At 46.8% G+C, this 13,562-nt stretch overlaps 1 protein-coding gene across 14 annotated transcripts in view; it reads left to right on the forward strand.

Annotated features, from left to right (window-relative positions):
* The window catches only part of esrrga (estrogen-related receptor gamma a), a 137,471-nt gene that overhangs the window by 77,651 nt on the left and 46,258 nt on the right, over positions 1–13,562 (forward strand). For 7 of the 14 annotated variants that reach the window (XM_028971128.1, XM_028971119.1, XM_028971079.1 and 4 more), the window contains 2 exons: positions 2,283–2,411; positions 12,031–12,446. In XM_028971128.1, coding sequence (XP_028826961.1) covers positions 2,284–2,411; positions 12,031–12,446 — 544 coding nt within the window. In that variant the 5' untranslated portion in view covers position 2,283. Of the gene's footprint in view, positions 1–2,282; positions 2,412–10,558; positions 10,643–12,030; positions 12,447–13,562 lie in introns of those variants that run through there. The other 7 variants (XM_028971174.1, XM_028971193.1, XM_028971202.1 and 4 more) reach the window with 2 other exon arrangements.

Below are 13,562 nucleotides of genomic sequence, written 5' to 3' on the forward strand. Positions count from 1 at the left end.
GCCAATCAGTGCTGAGACCCCCTTACCACCAACTTCGTACCTCCAGCGTTTCATTTAGACGCCTGCAGTTAAACAGTTTATGTTCCTTAAAATTACTGAGGGCAGAAACCTCGGAACCCAAGTGTGTGTGTACATGTGTGTGTGTGTGTGTGTGTGTGTGTGTGTTGTTATTTGCATGGTATATGCATGCTATTAGATTTAAGAATAATCCTATTTTGGCAAATATGCTCCTATTTTATGAAAAAAATATGCTTCACTGTATAGAATATTGTATTAAGAACAATGTGTTTGTTTTATTTTAACAGAATTGTCTGCTCCAATGACCCTAACCCACAATGAGTCAAAATTGACCAAAAATACTTACATTTGCTCAAAATAGAATTTTGGGCACATTGGCTTTTGATGCTATTTTTCCTTTCACTTGCGAATGGAGCCGGGCCTGGTGCATGTTCTAGAATGCCTTTACGAGTGTCAGAATTCAGTGGTTCCGTCCAGCGACATTCCCAGGAAGGGACGTGTACGGTGAAGGACCTCGACCTTATCGATTCATCCCCTCGCTCGGCCAGAGCTGGAGCATTACGCCGGCATTACGGCTGACCACCCCCCCGCCCCCACCTCCAGCCGACTGTACCACGGCTACAGGCTTGTTGTGAGCAGGGTCCAGCCCAGGAACGCTATGTCCCCCCGCAAACAGACACTCCCCGCGCTGCCCGGGACTGTTTGTGTGGTAAACACTCCTCCTCGCTGGCTTGCCAGCCCACTTCTGCCGAGCTTTTTATAGACAGAGGGTGAAGGTTCACGCCAAGTGCAGTGGCAAACAATAAAGACGAAACGATGGTCTTTTTTACAATTATGAAAGTAAATCAAAATTCCCTGAAATTGCATTCATGAATTGCCTTTTTTTTTTTGGAAAATGAATTTGTAGATCGATTCCAGGCTATATACAGAAACGGAGGCGCCATCAAAGCGAAAGGGTGAGCGCGGGGTAGGCCTGCAGAACTAATCTGCGACGAGGAGGAAGATGAGAGCGGGCAGGAAGACAGGTCCTGATTCCAGACAGACGCCCGAGCGGGCAGCATTACGGCCGTGATTACGTTCATTACTCAGAGTGCGGCTGGAGTCGGGGGGCTGTGTGGCTAATGACATTGAACGTGTCCGCCGAGACGGAACCGAATAGGAGAATTAGGGAGACTCCTCTCTTAATTAGAAAGACCGTAGGAGGCGTGTACAGCGTCCTACAAGTACCCCGAAACCTCGCCGCTACTCGCCACTTACACCGAACCCCACCAGGGACTCCACCGTCCTCGGCCGCGTCTTAACATCTAACAAAAGCAGTTCATTTTTCTTTTTTCCTTTTTCTTTCTTATTGTCTTTCAAATTCAAATGAGCGCAGGCAGGCAGGCAGGCAGCCGGGCCCGATTTTGCATTGTTGTCTTTGCCTGCTCATTTAACTCCCATATGTTTTATTTACACACATTTCGTGTGCACTTAAACACTGCGCCATTTCCATCTGATTTCCATCGCCTAATGGAAGCCGCCGCCACCGCCACATAGTTGCATTTCCATACTGTTTTGTGTCGCGCGCTTGCGATACGTAGCTGATTACAGTATGCCTTCACGTGCCAGTTGGAGTCATTTTCATTAACGACTTTTTTTTTGGGGGGGGGGGACTAGGGGGTTAAAGCTAGGAAAGGTAAAATATGTGTCGGAGCTCATCTTCAGGAACCTCGTTCCTGGAACTCTTCCAAAAATGTAGGGCACTTAGCAATTAAACTTCACCGTCCCCAACTTTTCTCCTCCCTCCTTACCAGAGACGTCGGACCTCTTCTTCTTCTTCTTCTCCTTTTTTTTCTCTCTCTTAACTCTCTCTTTCTTCATTTTGATGATTATTCTTATTCCTTGTGTGACCTCCACTTTCAGCAGGCAGTAAAACATCAGGCCCTCCCTGACACAGGGAGGAAGAGAGAGAGTGAGAGAGAGAGATGCTTTCATCTCAAACTCTAAACGTGACGAGAGAAAGAAAAAAAAAAGGAAGAGAGAGAGAAAGAATTGAGCGAAGTGGCTGTGATGGGGCTGCTGCGTATTAAAAATGTCAAGGCAGGTTTCAATTAACGCCACGCGTTAATAAAGGCCCCCCGCGCCCGCCATTAAATGTCCTTCTGTGTGCCAGGCTGCGTCACTGTCTGTCGGGTGAAAAATGGCATGGGTCTCTATCAAAAATTCCTCAGGCCACCTCTCTTATACATACTTTATTTCCTCTCTTGCTCTCCCCTTTGTTGTAGAATGAATTTATCAAAGACGCAAGTTAATAGCGAAGATAAGTACGGCAAATGCGGTGCGTGGAGAATGCAACAGCATTACGACGTCGAGGCCGGTCACATGCACGATGCACATGCTCTATATAACCAAAGGTAAGGAAAGGACAAAATTAAACTAAAAAAAAATTAAAAATCATCAAAAGCCAATCAATTCTGGTGAATGTGTTTGATCATTGCCTGTGTAGCCCATGCATTTGTTTTTGTCTGAGCCCCAGAACGCTAGTGCATGCCCCCGACCCCCATCTCACCAAACCCCGACCCACTCCCGCCCTGGACCTGGTTTTGTCTGTTGTACAGTAGTAGATGTTGTGTTTTGGTGTTGTGTGTGTGTGCGTGTCACCACTGCATGTTAGCTCTGGTATCAGCGTCCGCTGCATGGGGTCTCACCCGGACGCATGCGAGGGCGGAGCGTGACGGAGGCAGCATGGGAAGGCTCTGGACAGGGGCATGTAGGGGATTCTCTGGCGGGGCCCTGGCAGGCGTCCTGGCGGTTGGATGTTGGGGAGCCGGGCGGTGGGGGGGGCTTAACGGTGCGGTTGTTTTGTTTTGTGCTGGTGGGAAGCTAATGCGGCTGGATGTGCGACGGAGGCTGCAGCGACCGTCAGAGGGCCGGCCGGGGCCGGGGAGAGAGAGTCTTGCCATCTGTCTCACCTGCTGCATGGAGGTGTCCATCTGCTTTGCTCCAGGACGCCCAGGAGCCTCCGCATCCAGGCAGCAGCAAGGAGCTGCAGACGCGGCCAGCAGGCAGCCTAAATTACTCAACCTGCCAGAGCAAATAAAGAGAGCATAGATGGATAGATGGATAGATGGATAGATAGATAGATAGATAGATAGATAGATAGATAGATAGATAGATAGATAGATAGATAGATAGATAGATAGATAGATAGATAGATAGATAGATAGATAGATAGATAGATAGATAGATAGATATGTTTATGTGTGTGGGGCTAGGCCAGGTGACAGTGCGTGGCCCTCGGTGCAGGGGAATGTGTTAAATGCTTGAAGGATTCCGATTAGCATATAAATTTAGATGTATGAAGATCATTGCGCCGATCACGAGTCAGTGAGTTTTATCTAGATTTAGTGGAGGCTGATTTGCGTATAAAATACAGCCAGATGTGACCAGTTAAGAGTCTTTGCTGGGCCCAGCGCGCCACTGCCTGCTGACTGGGACTTTAGATCCCCTTTCAAACGGCTTTGTTTGATTAATGTCATTTGTTTGAGGTCAAATATACCATATCTGTACTTATTACTGGGGGAGTCGTTAAAGGGGCAATGGGGAAACACACATACCTTTTATTATTATCATTATCATCATTATTATTATGTATTGTTATATAATTTACTGTATATTTTGACATGCATTTTTATTTAAGCACGTATGCATCACTCAGTCGGGAATAATTTGCTGTGATTAATGCTGTTTCTTCAAGTTGTTTTTAAAAGAAACCATTAAGCGCACATTAAGGCTGTTGGTTTTAGTTTTGCGACAGAGTTTTTCGTGGAACCGTGTTTGCTTAACCGCGGGGATTCGGTGAGAGCCTGCAGTATAATTGGAAGCACTGGAAGGCGTACAGCACTAATGATGAGCTAAGCACGGCGCCTCGTTTTAGCCCCACAGATTGTGCGCTGCAGAAATCAGATCTTATCACTCCATAGCAACCGCCGGAGGGTTCTGGGTCCCGAGGCCCGGTGTCACGTGCGGGACGCGCCGGCCTGCTGCTGCGTCCGGCCAGATCCACCGCACTGGCATGGTGACAGGATATTTTAGAATTTAAGCAAAAACCTTTTAAAAGGGGGCGGCTGCGAGGCTCAGAGAGCATTACGTCAATTGGATGGGCCAGGGGTTAGTCTGGGTCAAACCAATTAGACTCGATTCGCATGCAGAAGTCTTACATGGTTTAAGCCAATCAGACTCACGTTACTGGCACGTCCGTGGCTCGTTGCGAGCACGGCGAGGGCTGCCAGCACCGAGGGAGTCACGCCACGACGGTAGAGACAGGGAGAGAGGAGCATTCTCGTTCTTTAGCTTTTTGGGTGTTCACCCCGACCCCGAAGCGGCTGCTCTCGACGCGGCACGTTTATTTAGTGTGCTGAGTATCGTGGGGGTGAGAAATCTTTAAACAAATTCAGGCTGGATCAATATGGAAAAGGGCAGGGCAGCACAGCGCGCAGCTTGACTAATGTACCTGCGCGCAGCCCTAAGCGACTCTACTCCGGCCTTGTGTCTGGGACGCAGCTTTCCATGCTCAGGGCCGCACACGCTGCACAGGATGTCCCCGCGCCAGCTGTGAGGGGGTATTTCAGCCCAGGCACGAACAGGGGCGCCCGCGCTGGCCCTGGCGCTGCCACACGCACGTACGTGCATATGAATCACTCACGCTCTCGTGCGCGGGGTAAACAAGAGGGCGTCACACCGATCAGGCCCGGGGTTCCAGAGAACGGCCGAATCCCTCCAGATAAACTGCTTTGCACGGACAGACAAATATCCACACTCGCTGACACGCAAGGCCTGCTGTCACACAGCGAGTCTCAGCACGGCCTCCTCCCTAATAACTCACACCTCAGAGCACCCACGTCCAGCCGCACACCAGCCCGGGCCTCAGGTCAGGGGAAAGAAGCCCATCTGTTCCCGAGCAATTACCCAGACCGTCGCGCCGCCGCTGATAGATGGTCTGAATCAACTGATTTAGCTTATTTCTCTCCAGAGGTGATATTTTATTTATATGATAAAACACTTGGAAAGTGATTAATTTGTCAGGGGAACAGCTTGTTACTGTAAATTTACGCAACGTGTAATAAACTAGATTGGCGTGACGCAGATGGGCGAATGAACATCTTATTTTTCGGCACGGGTTCAGCTGAGAGTGAAGATGGGGCTGCGGTGGGATTATTATTAAAAAATTATGCTGATAATGAAAGATTTCTTTTTCTGACATTTCGGTGTGAACGCTCATTTTGTTATAATCAGTTTATTGCAGTGTTCCACAATTGTGACACTTTAAAGAGATAAATGTATAAAGGCAAATTACAGATCATTTCATTTGATAATTAACCCCTAAGACACCACAGGGTGATCACTTCAACCTGCTTTGCTGTATTAAGTGCCCTAATGAAAGTGGCCCTTTAGCACCCGAGAATTGGCCCCAGGGTGGCAGAACGGGCATTACAGCAGTAAACCCGATATGGTTTGGAATGTGAATTAGATTTGGTAACAGATGGCGGTGTTGAAAATTTAAGGTGCTTTGCGCGCGGAAGGCGATGGCGGAAGCGCCGCACCATCTCCTCCTGCCTGATGGACGGGTATAAATCACAACAATCCCCACCTGACAGCCAATTTCCCGAATCTGATCTGGTTAAAGACACGGCTTTCCTTCTTCACCCGCCGGAAAACAACCGTCGCGCCGCCCGTCCCTCTCCACCCGTTTTCGCTCCTGTTTTATGGGCCTGTCAGACTTCCCCGAGCAAAATCCTCTTTTACCATCTGTTTAATAAAATGTGTTTTTAATCCAGATTTCCTCCGTTGTTTTATTATATTTATGTGCAATTTCATTTCGCCGGGACCTCGGCTCATCCCCCTATCTGTTCTCCGTGTTGGGTTGCCTTTAAGCAGATGAAAGCTTTGCGCTCAGAGAGCCGCTCAGTGATTTTAGGCATATTGCTTATTGAAAAACGCCAGAGCTTATTTACCGATCCCTGTCCGTATGCACGGCCTGTGTTATTGGCATTTGGAGACGCGGCTCTAATTCTCTCTGCAATTACACAAGCTAATCCTGACTTCCTTTATATAATTATTGTAGAACGTTATTATTATTGTTGTTGTTATTATTTACTCCTTTTCTTTTCTTTTTTGGAGCGGCAGGTTGATGTGGAGTGATGGGCATGCTGTACGGCCCGCGTTGTTTCTGAGTGGAGATCAGAGCCGATATCGATAATGCGTGGCAGCAGCTCACTTATCTGAGCGGCCCGTGCAGGAAAATGACTTAAATCATCAAGATTGCCATCTAAGAGCCTGCAAGGAGCTGTCAGACTCTCCCGAGTTTCCAGTGACAAGCAACACACACACACACAAACACACACTTGGGCAGTGGTGGTGCTGTTGTGAAGATCAGAGCTATAAACTAGCATAGAATATCACATTTTGGGTTTTTTTTCTTTGGATTATTTTTCTTTGCATATATATATATATATATAGTAAAGTAAAGTAAAATATTTTATTAAGTAAAATGCTCATTTTACTTTATTAAGTAAAATCCTCATTGTCTACTGAGCATCCAGATCCAAGTCATTCCTGGCCGTCCAACATTTATTAGATACTCACCTAGCACGCCCGAGACGTTTTTACGGCCTGCCGCCCCATTGTACAAATGTGTTTTTGCCATTATCACATTGATTGCGTGTAATCAGAGGCGTGATTTTGCGGGCGTTCATTGACAATGAAGTGAATTACGGCTTTCCATCCCCGGTAATGTTATAACCATTGATCTCTGTGTACCGCCGGAAGAAGATTTAGATTTTCTCTCCCTTCGTTTCCCCCCATCCCCCCCGTTCATGCTCAGACAACCGCAATCATCCTGCCAATTTTCTGTGCTGAAGCCATCGCATGACTGGGAAATATCACATAGCGCAGGAAGCGGAAAAGCTGATGTCTTCCCATCGTTTATTAACGAAGTCACTCTGTGGATGACGTTACTCACATCAAGTTTATTTCCATACTTTAGCTATACATTGTCCACAGATGATAAAATTGCATTCGGCATTGTGTGGCGTTTTTTTTTTTTTTTTTCATTTCCATTCATCTCTTTATGTTTAATTAAACACTCTGTCAGCATTTTTTTTCTTTACAGAGTTTATCTCATGTTAGACTCATCGTAGTCCGTCACCGCAATCACAAATCCTCCTGTGTGGTTGCAGAGCAAACAGGTCTGATCGCTGTGGGTGTCCGCCATTCACTCAGCAACGGGGTGGGGGAAAAGTGAGCGAGTGGGAGAGAGGAAGAGAGGAAGAGCACTTCTCCCAGCCCTCAGTGGCTGCACCTTAATGCAATGATTGCATGTTTGGCTCTGTAGTTGTCAGAGCAGTGAATCAGTCAAACGGTCTAATGACACCTTGTCACTGCCAAGTGGCTGTGTTTTCCAAAATTGTTTTCCTGTTGATTTGTGATGTCTCGCTTCAGCAAAAAAAATAAATATATATAAAAAGAGGAGAGAAAGGATAGACAACCAAGATGGGGAAAATAAGACCGTATTCTCACTGGCTTGAGATCCCCCGCGAGATTTAACCTCTAACAAAAGCCAAGTAAATAGTCTGGAATATCTGATGTTCCGGGAGAAGTGTTTTTTTTTTCTTTCTCATGCTCATTCTTGCGAATGCGTGGACGCAGACGATTACGAAATAATCTGTAAATTACTTCTGAAACTGAGATATGCACTGCAGCAATTAAAGTTTGCACGGGACAATAAGTTAATAAATACTTTTCGTCTCCTCTGCTGACTCCACATTTCCTTTCCTTTCCCAGTCATCATCACCGCACACAGCAAGTCATTAATTTGTCACAGATATTTGCCGATTTTCAAAGCACCTGACTAACAGAAACCACTTTCCCTCTGTCCTCGTTGCGCGGGGACACATCCGATGTGACATTTCAGCAATAAACCCAGAGGATGCAGGGGCGTATACATGTATATCAGATGCGTTTAGTGATTAGCATGTTTTCTGATGTGGCGCGTGGAAGGTAATCACTAGTGGTGGCAGCTTTAGATTTCGACGCTGATGTCCTGACAGAACGTTGATTCTTAATAAAGGGAATAAACTACTGTTCTTCGTTTTCCATTTAAAGCGGTCCTAAATCTGGCCTTAACAGTTTTTTCCCCACCCAAAACTTCATTGTCCAAAAAAAAAAAAAACCCTGATAAAATCATTACCTTTCAAATAGTCTCCTCTGTCAAAAAAGGCTTTCTTTTCTCCTAAAATATAGGCTTTGGAATTCCATTCCTCTTAGAGCTAATGTGAATTTTACTGCCTCTAATTTTAGATTCAAGTGTGGCCCGGAATAAAATCCACCATCTGACAATTGAATTTATAGATAGTTGTGAATATTGCAGGCCGGGATTAATAGAGTCATAGAATTTCAAAGAGCAGGAGAGAGCCGGGCGCGCTAATAACTTTCGCTTGAAGTTATAGAGCCCAGCGAGTGCCTCCTGTAGGGAAACGCGGCAGCCCTTGTAAAGCAGGTGAACTGTTTTAGCACCCGGCTCCCTCTTTTCCCTTGTCATTCATCCTGGCTGCGGACGGATCACTCGCTTATTGTGCTCCGGGTTCTTCTCGGGTTCTTCGGTATCATTCAGCCGAGGAGCCGGACTTGTTTTTTTTTTTTTTTTTGTCGGCACAAATTACCTTATGAGGTTGCCTGACAGCTGGCTTGAGTCAGCACATTGCAGCCAGAACCGGAACCTGCATCTTCCCGCTGAAGAACCCGGCCTTGGTTCTCACCAAGCCTTAGTCTAGAGCTTCGGAATTCCACATACTCTGTCTTCTCAAAAGGGTGAAATGACATTCACATCCACAAATTCTGTTCCAAATTAAATGTTCCTTCAAGACTCTCTCTGCTGCTCTCTCCTTAAGAATTATTTTTAGGTACATACTGAGAGTCTTGAATTCTACACCCCTTATTACTTCATTCAGTTTATTTATTATTAGCGCTGCCAATTGATTTTTCAATGAATTTGAAAAGTTAAAGCTGTGATGGATTTTTGAAACTGTGACATCTATGTCTGTCTCCATCCTTATTGTCTCTGGCTTGGCTGTATTTTGCATCTGTGCCATAGGTCAGATTCCATGGAGGAAGTGATCTGTGTGAAGTGCATTAAATATTTAGAGATTCATTGCGGCAATTATGTTATTTAATTACATGGTTTACATGCATTCATGTATTATGGCCATAGAATTTCTGGACTTTTTTTGACCAGTTGAAGTCACTGTGAGACATTACTAAAACGAGCTCTGGAGGACCTGTATGCTCCTCCAGCCTCTAACAGTGGTGGCACCTTTGAGGGGCCCAAATGTGGCACGTTAACAGGTTCGACTTCCTCTGATGCCGGGAGGCTGAGGTGGCCGGTGGGCTTTTAAAGCCCATTTCTCTCCCCCTCCCTCCCTCCCTCTCACCTCTCCCCGCTTCAGCCGTGGTTTATAGGCCTCTGAAGAATCCGTCTTTTACAAGCTGACTGGGTTTTTAGAGCCCTCATTTAGAAGCGGGCTTCCTTAATTAAAAAGCCCTTTGTGTGGTCCGGCAGACCGGCACATTTATTCACCCTCCTTCATCTCCGTGTTAAAACGGCGCTGTGTGGTGTCTGCTCCCACCCCCCACTTCACCGTGATTGTTTTTTCCTTTTTTTGTCTGCCGTTTGTAAGGCGACCTTTGTCCCGTTGTCTTTTAACGCACCTGAATGTTGAGACAGTTAAGAGCACAAGAGCGCCTCCATTTACAGTAAAGTGGCATGTGTGTGTGTGTGTGTGTGTGTTTGTAGCACATGACAGGTCATTAAAATCACAATAGCCAACATCTTGAAGGGCTTAACTCATGGTAGCTTCTCTACACGATTACTTCAAGAGTGAGTTAAATAAAAATCCAAGTGTCTATAAATAAAAAAAAAAATTAACACTCACACACACACACACAGCACATCCTCCCAACACACAACACATGGTCTGGATGCTTGATGAGGGGAATTGTGTTTAATCCACTCTTTTTTGGCCTTGGAGTTTCCTCTAAGACAGACAAACGATTTTCTATTAATTACACTTCTCATTAATAAGGGCCCTCCCTAGCGCAGAGTGTGAGAGTGTTTGTGTGTGCGGAGGGGGGGGGGTGATGAAAGGCAGGCTGGCCGGTCGGCTCTAAATAGGTTGGTGGTATCGAGCGATGTGGAGATGGAGGGGGTGGGGGGATGGTGACACTGCTCTTTTGTTAGCCCTGATGGGGCCTGTTCTTGGCCTGGCCTGGCCTGGCCTGGCCGGGCTGTTTGTATGTGTGTGTGTGTGTGTGCGTGCGTGTGTGTGGAGGGGGGGTCGTTGCCTGGGGGGGCCTGCGGCCTGGCTAAACGTGATGGAGATGCGGCGCACCTCCATACTGATTACGCTCATGTAGAACAAGTTGATATTGACTGGAGAATGAGTGATGGGCGTGGACGCGAGGCACCCCAGCCGCTGAGACGCATTGCCGCAGGGGGCGAAAACAACAACACGAGGGGTCTTAGTAAAGCGCTGGACCACCACAGCAGTCTCGGGTCCTCTGCTTTCTACAGTTTCCCAAAAACAATGAGGTAGAGAGTCCAGGATTTTCCATAGGTGTGCATATCACATGATTTGTATCATTTTTCATGCTCATCATCATTCCAAAAGAAGCAAAATGTCGCACATCCGTTTTTATTTCCGTTAATGTGTCACCTGCGCTGACTGAATGAGTTCCTGTTATTCATGACCAGGAGTTGAAATTGATAAATTAGCAAAATGCTGGCGTCCAATATCAATGTGTCAAAGTTTAAGCTGATTTACTAGGAGAAACACAAAAGGGGGAACTGAAGAAAATTTCCCCCAGATAGCAGCAATGTTAAAACGCTTATAGGGCTTTTTGTTTTTTTTTTTCATCTTCAAAAAATGATGCATTTCGCGCAAACACCGCACACCACAGTTGGAAAAATTACTCAAAAATATGCTTGGCAAACACATTAAAAAAGCCCATACCGTGCTCCATATCCGGGGCTTCGTTCGGTGCCAAATGAAGGAATTCCCTGCCTCGTCAAACAGTAAAAAAAACGCGAGTCGTAATTGTAATCACGACACTGGGCCCACACCCCGCCGCTTGTCTATTTAATTTCCTTAACTCTGCTTTTCCGCGCTGGTGTCACCCTCTTCCTCGCAGCCACGCCGCCGTACAGATGTACAATCAGTCAGCCGCTGTAGCGTGGGCCCATGGGAGGCCGACTCCGACGCGTTTTATATGTCTCAGCTGTTCTGTTTCCCCCTCCGAGAGAAGTCATTAATGTGCTGAAAAACTATATTTCCAAATCCACATTTGCTTTCTTTTTTTAGCTCCCGAATGCTCCTCTTTCCACCGTTGCCAGGCGGGTGGGAGGCGTGGGGCGTCTGAGACGGGGCTTTTTGCAGGAATGGGGGAGAAGAAGGGCAGACAGGAAGGGCTGAGCGTTGAGTTTCAGACCCCAGGGCTCTCTCTGTTTTTCCCCCCTCTTCGTTTTTTCGCTCTCGCTCTGTCATGGCCGGTGTCTCCGGCTGTCTCAGAGGGGTGATTGAGCAGGACGCTGCCACTCCTTGTCCCAGACTAAGCAGGACGGCCTGACAGCTCATTTGGGCCGTCATCGTCAGAGAGCCGTCAGACTCCGGTTAGATGTCGCTAGGTGATTAGTAAACACGGTAGTAAACTTCTGGTGATATATAAGATATTCACGTCATAGTCACTACAGGCTCCTCCCACTTTCAACTTTGTTTTTGAAACCATCATTAAAATTTGTATTCGTATCAACGGAAAAAGCTTGGTGGTTAGATAAAGATAACTAGCAGTCCTCTCTTTGTATATTTTCATTGTCAAGACATACTTGAGGTGACATCTTACATGGTGTCACCAAAAAGCATCCTTCGTTGGCCATCTTTCTAACAAGAGTGTTATTCTATGTTTTGCTGTGTGCTCTCCCAGGCTCCTCTGCAGAATGTCAAGCAAGGACCGCCACATTGAGTCAAGTTGCCCCTCCTACATCAAGACGGAACCCTCCAGCCCAGCGTCCCTCACCGACAGCATCAATCATCACAGCCCCGGGGGCTCGTCGGACGCCAGTGGCAGCTACAGCTCCACCATGAATGGCCACCAGAATGGTCTAGACTCCCCAACGCTCTACGGCCCCGCAGGCGGCCTGGGTCCCAATGGCAGCGCCTCCAAACGCTACGAAGACTGTTCCAGCACCATCGCAGAGGACTCGCAGATCAAGTGCGAGTACATGCTGAACTCCATGCCCAAGCGCCTGTGCCTGGTCTGTGGTGACATTGCGTCTGGCTACCACTACGGCGTGGCGTCCTGCGAGGCCTGCAAGGCCTTCTTCAAGAGGACCATTCAAGGTTGGCTTTCGACTTCCTACTGCACACAACACAAACCTGTAGTAAAAATTTCACATATTTTCATCTTAAATGAATGCAATCAAAATGACACAGTATTTTAAACACTTGCAATACGAAACATTTTTCTTCACAATGATAATATATTTCATGGTGACTCACTAATCTGAAGGTATTGAGATAATCCTGGTATCTAAATGGAATTACATAATGCAATAATCGACTTTATCTTACTGCAACATAATTTTTACATCATTTTTTTTACGTATTATGTAGCATAAAATGCATGTATCTTAAGAAAGGATTAACTAATTGCATTTGCAGCATCAGCTATAATAAAAGCATAAGCAGTAGCATAAATGTGAAAGTAATGTGGTAAAAGTATTGTGCAGTTGTTTCTAGATGTGTGAAAATGAATATGAAAATCAATGTGCGCCTGTTCTTTTGAGCCAAGTGCAGAAATGCAGTGACTGAACAAGTGGGTCAAAATATTGTGTCTGGCGTCAGCACAAGCCAGCCCTCTGGTGATCAGGGGTGACATACTGGTGTGTTTCATCCCATTAACCAATGAAACTCCCCATGATAAAAAAATAAAAGAGAGAGAGAAAGCGAGGAAAAACCCACCCAGCCGGAAGTGTATCGACTCACCGGCCCGGCTGGTGGTTCGCAGGGGTGTGGAGGTCGTTGTGGGCGGTACCCCCCCCCCTCCCTCACTATGATCATTTGGACAGTCCAGGGTGCCGGGGCCGAGGCTCGGCCGCTTTTGGAAGCGGGGGGAGGGGGGCAGATACTCGCAGGCGCTGGCATCTGGCGTCCTGGTGGCACTTCTCCAGCGCCACCTGACAACCTGCATCTATCACTCCCCAATTGAGCCACTCGTTGCTCAACAGAAAAAAACACCACACTCCCCTTCTTTCTCTCTCTCTCTCTTCTCCATTCTTTTAATCCGTGGTCCTAAACACAGAGAAAAGCCACAGGTGTAAGGTCACCTTCATTATCGTATGCCGCTCAGCGCGCAGGGCCAAGCCTCTCTGTGTGTTCTTAATAGATTCCATTGACATCTGGCTCGCATTGATAAATGATAGGGTTGAGACGCGTTTGAAGACAGAGGGGGAGACA

This window comes from Denticeps clupeoides, chromosome 1, assembly GCF_900700375.1.
Source record: "Denticeps clupeoides chromosome 1, fDenClu1.1, whole genome shotgun sequence".
Taxonomy (NCBI): domain Eukaryota; kingdom Metazoa; phylum Chordata; class Actinopteri; order Clupeiformes; family Denticipitidae; genus Denticeps; species Denticeps clupeoides.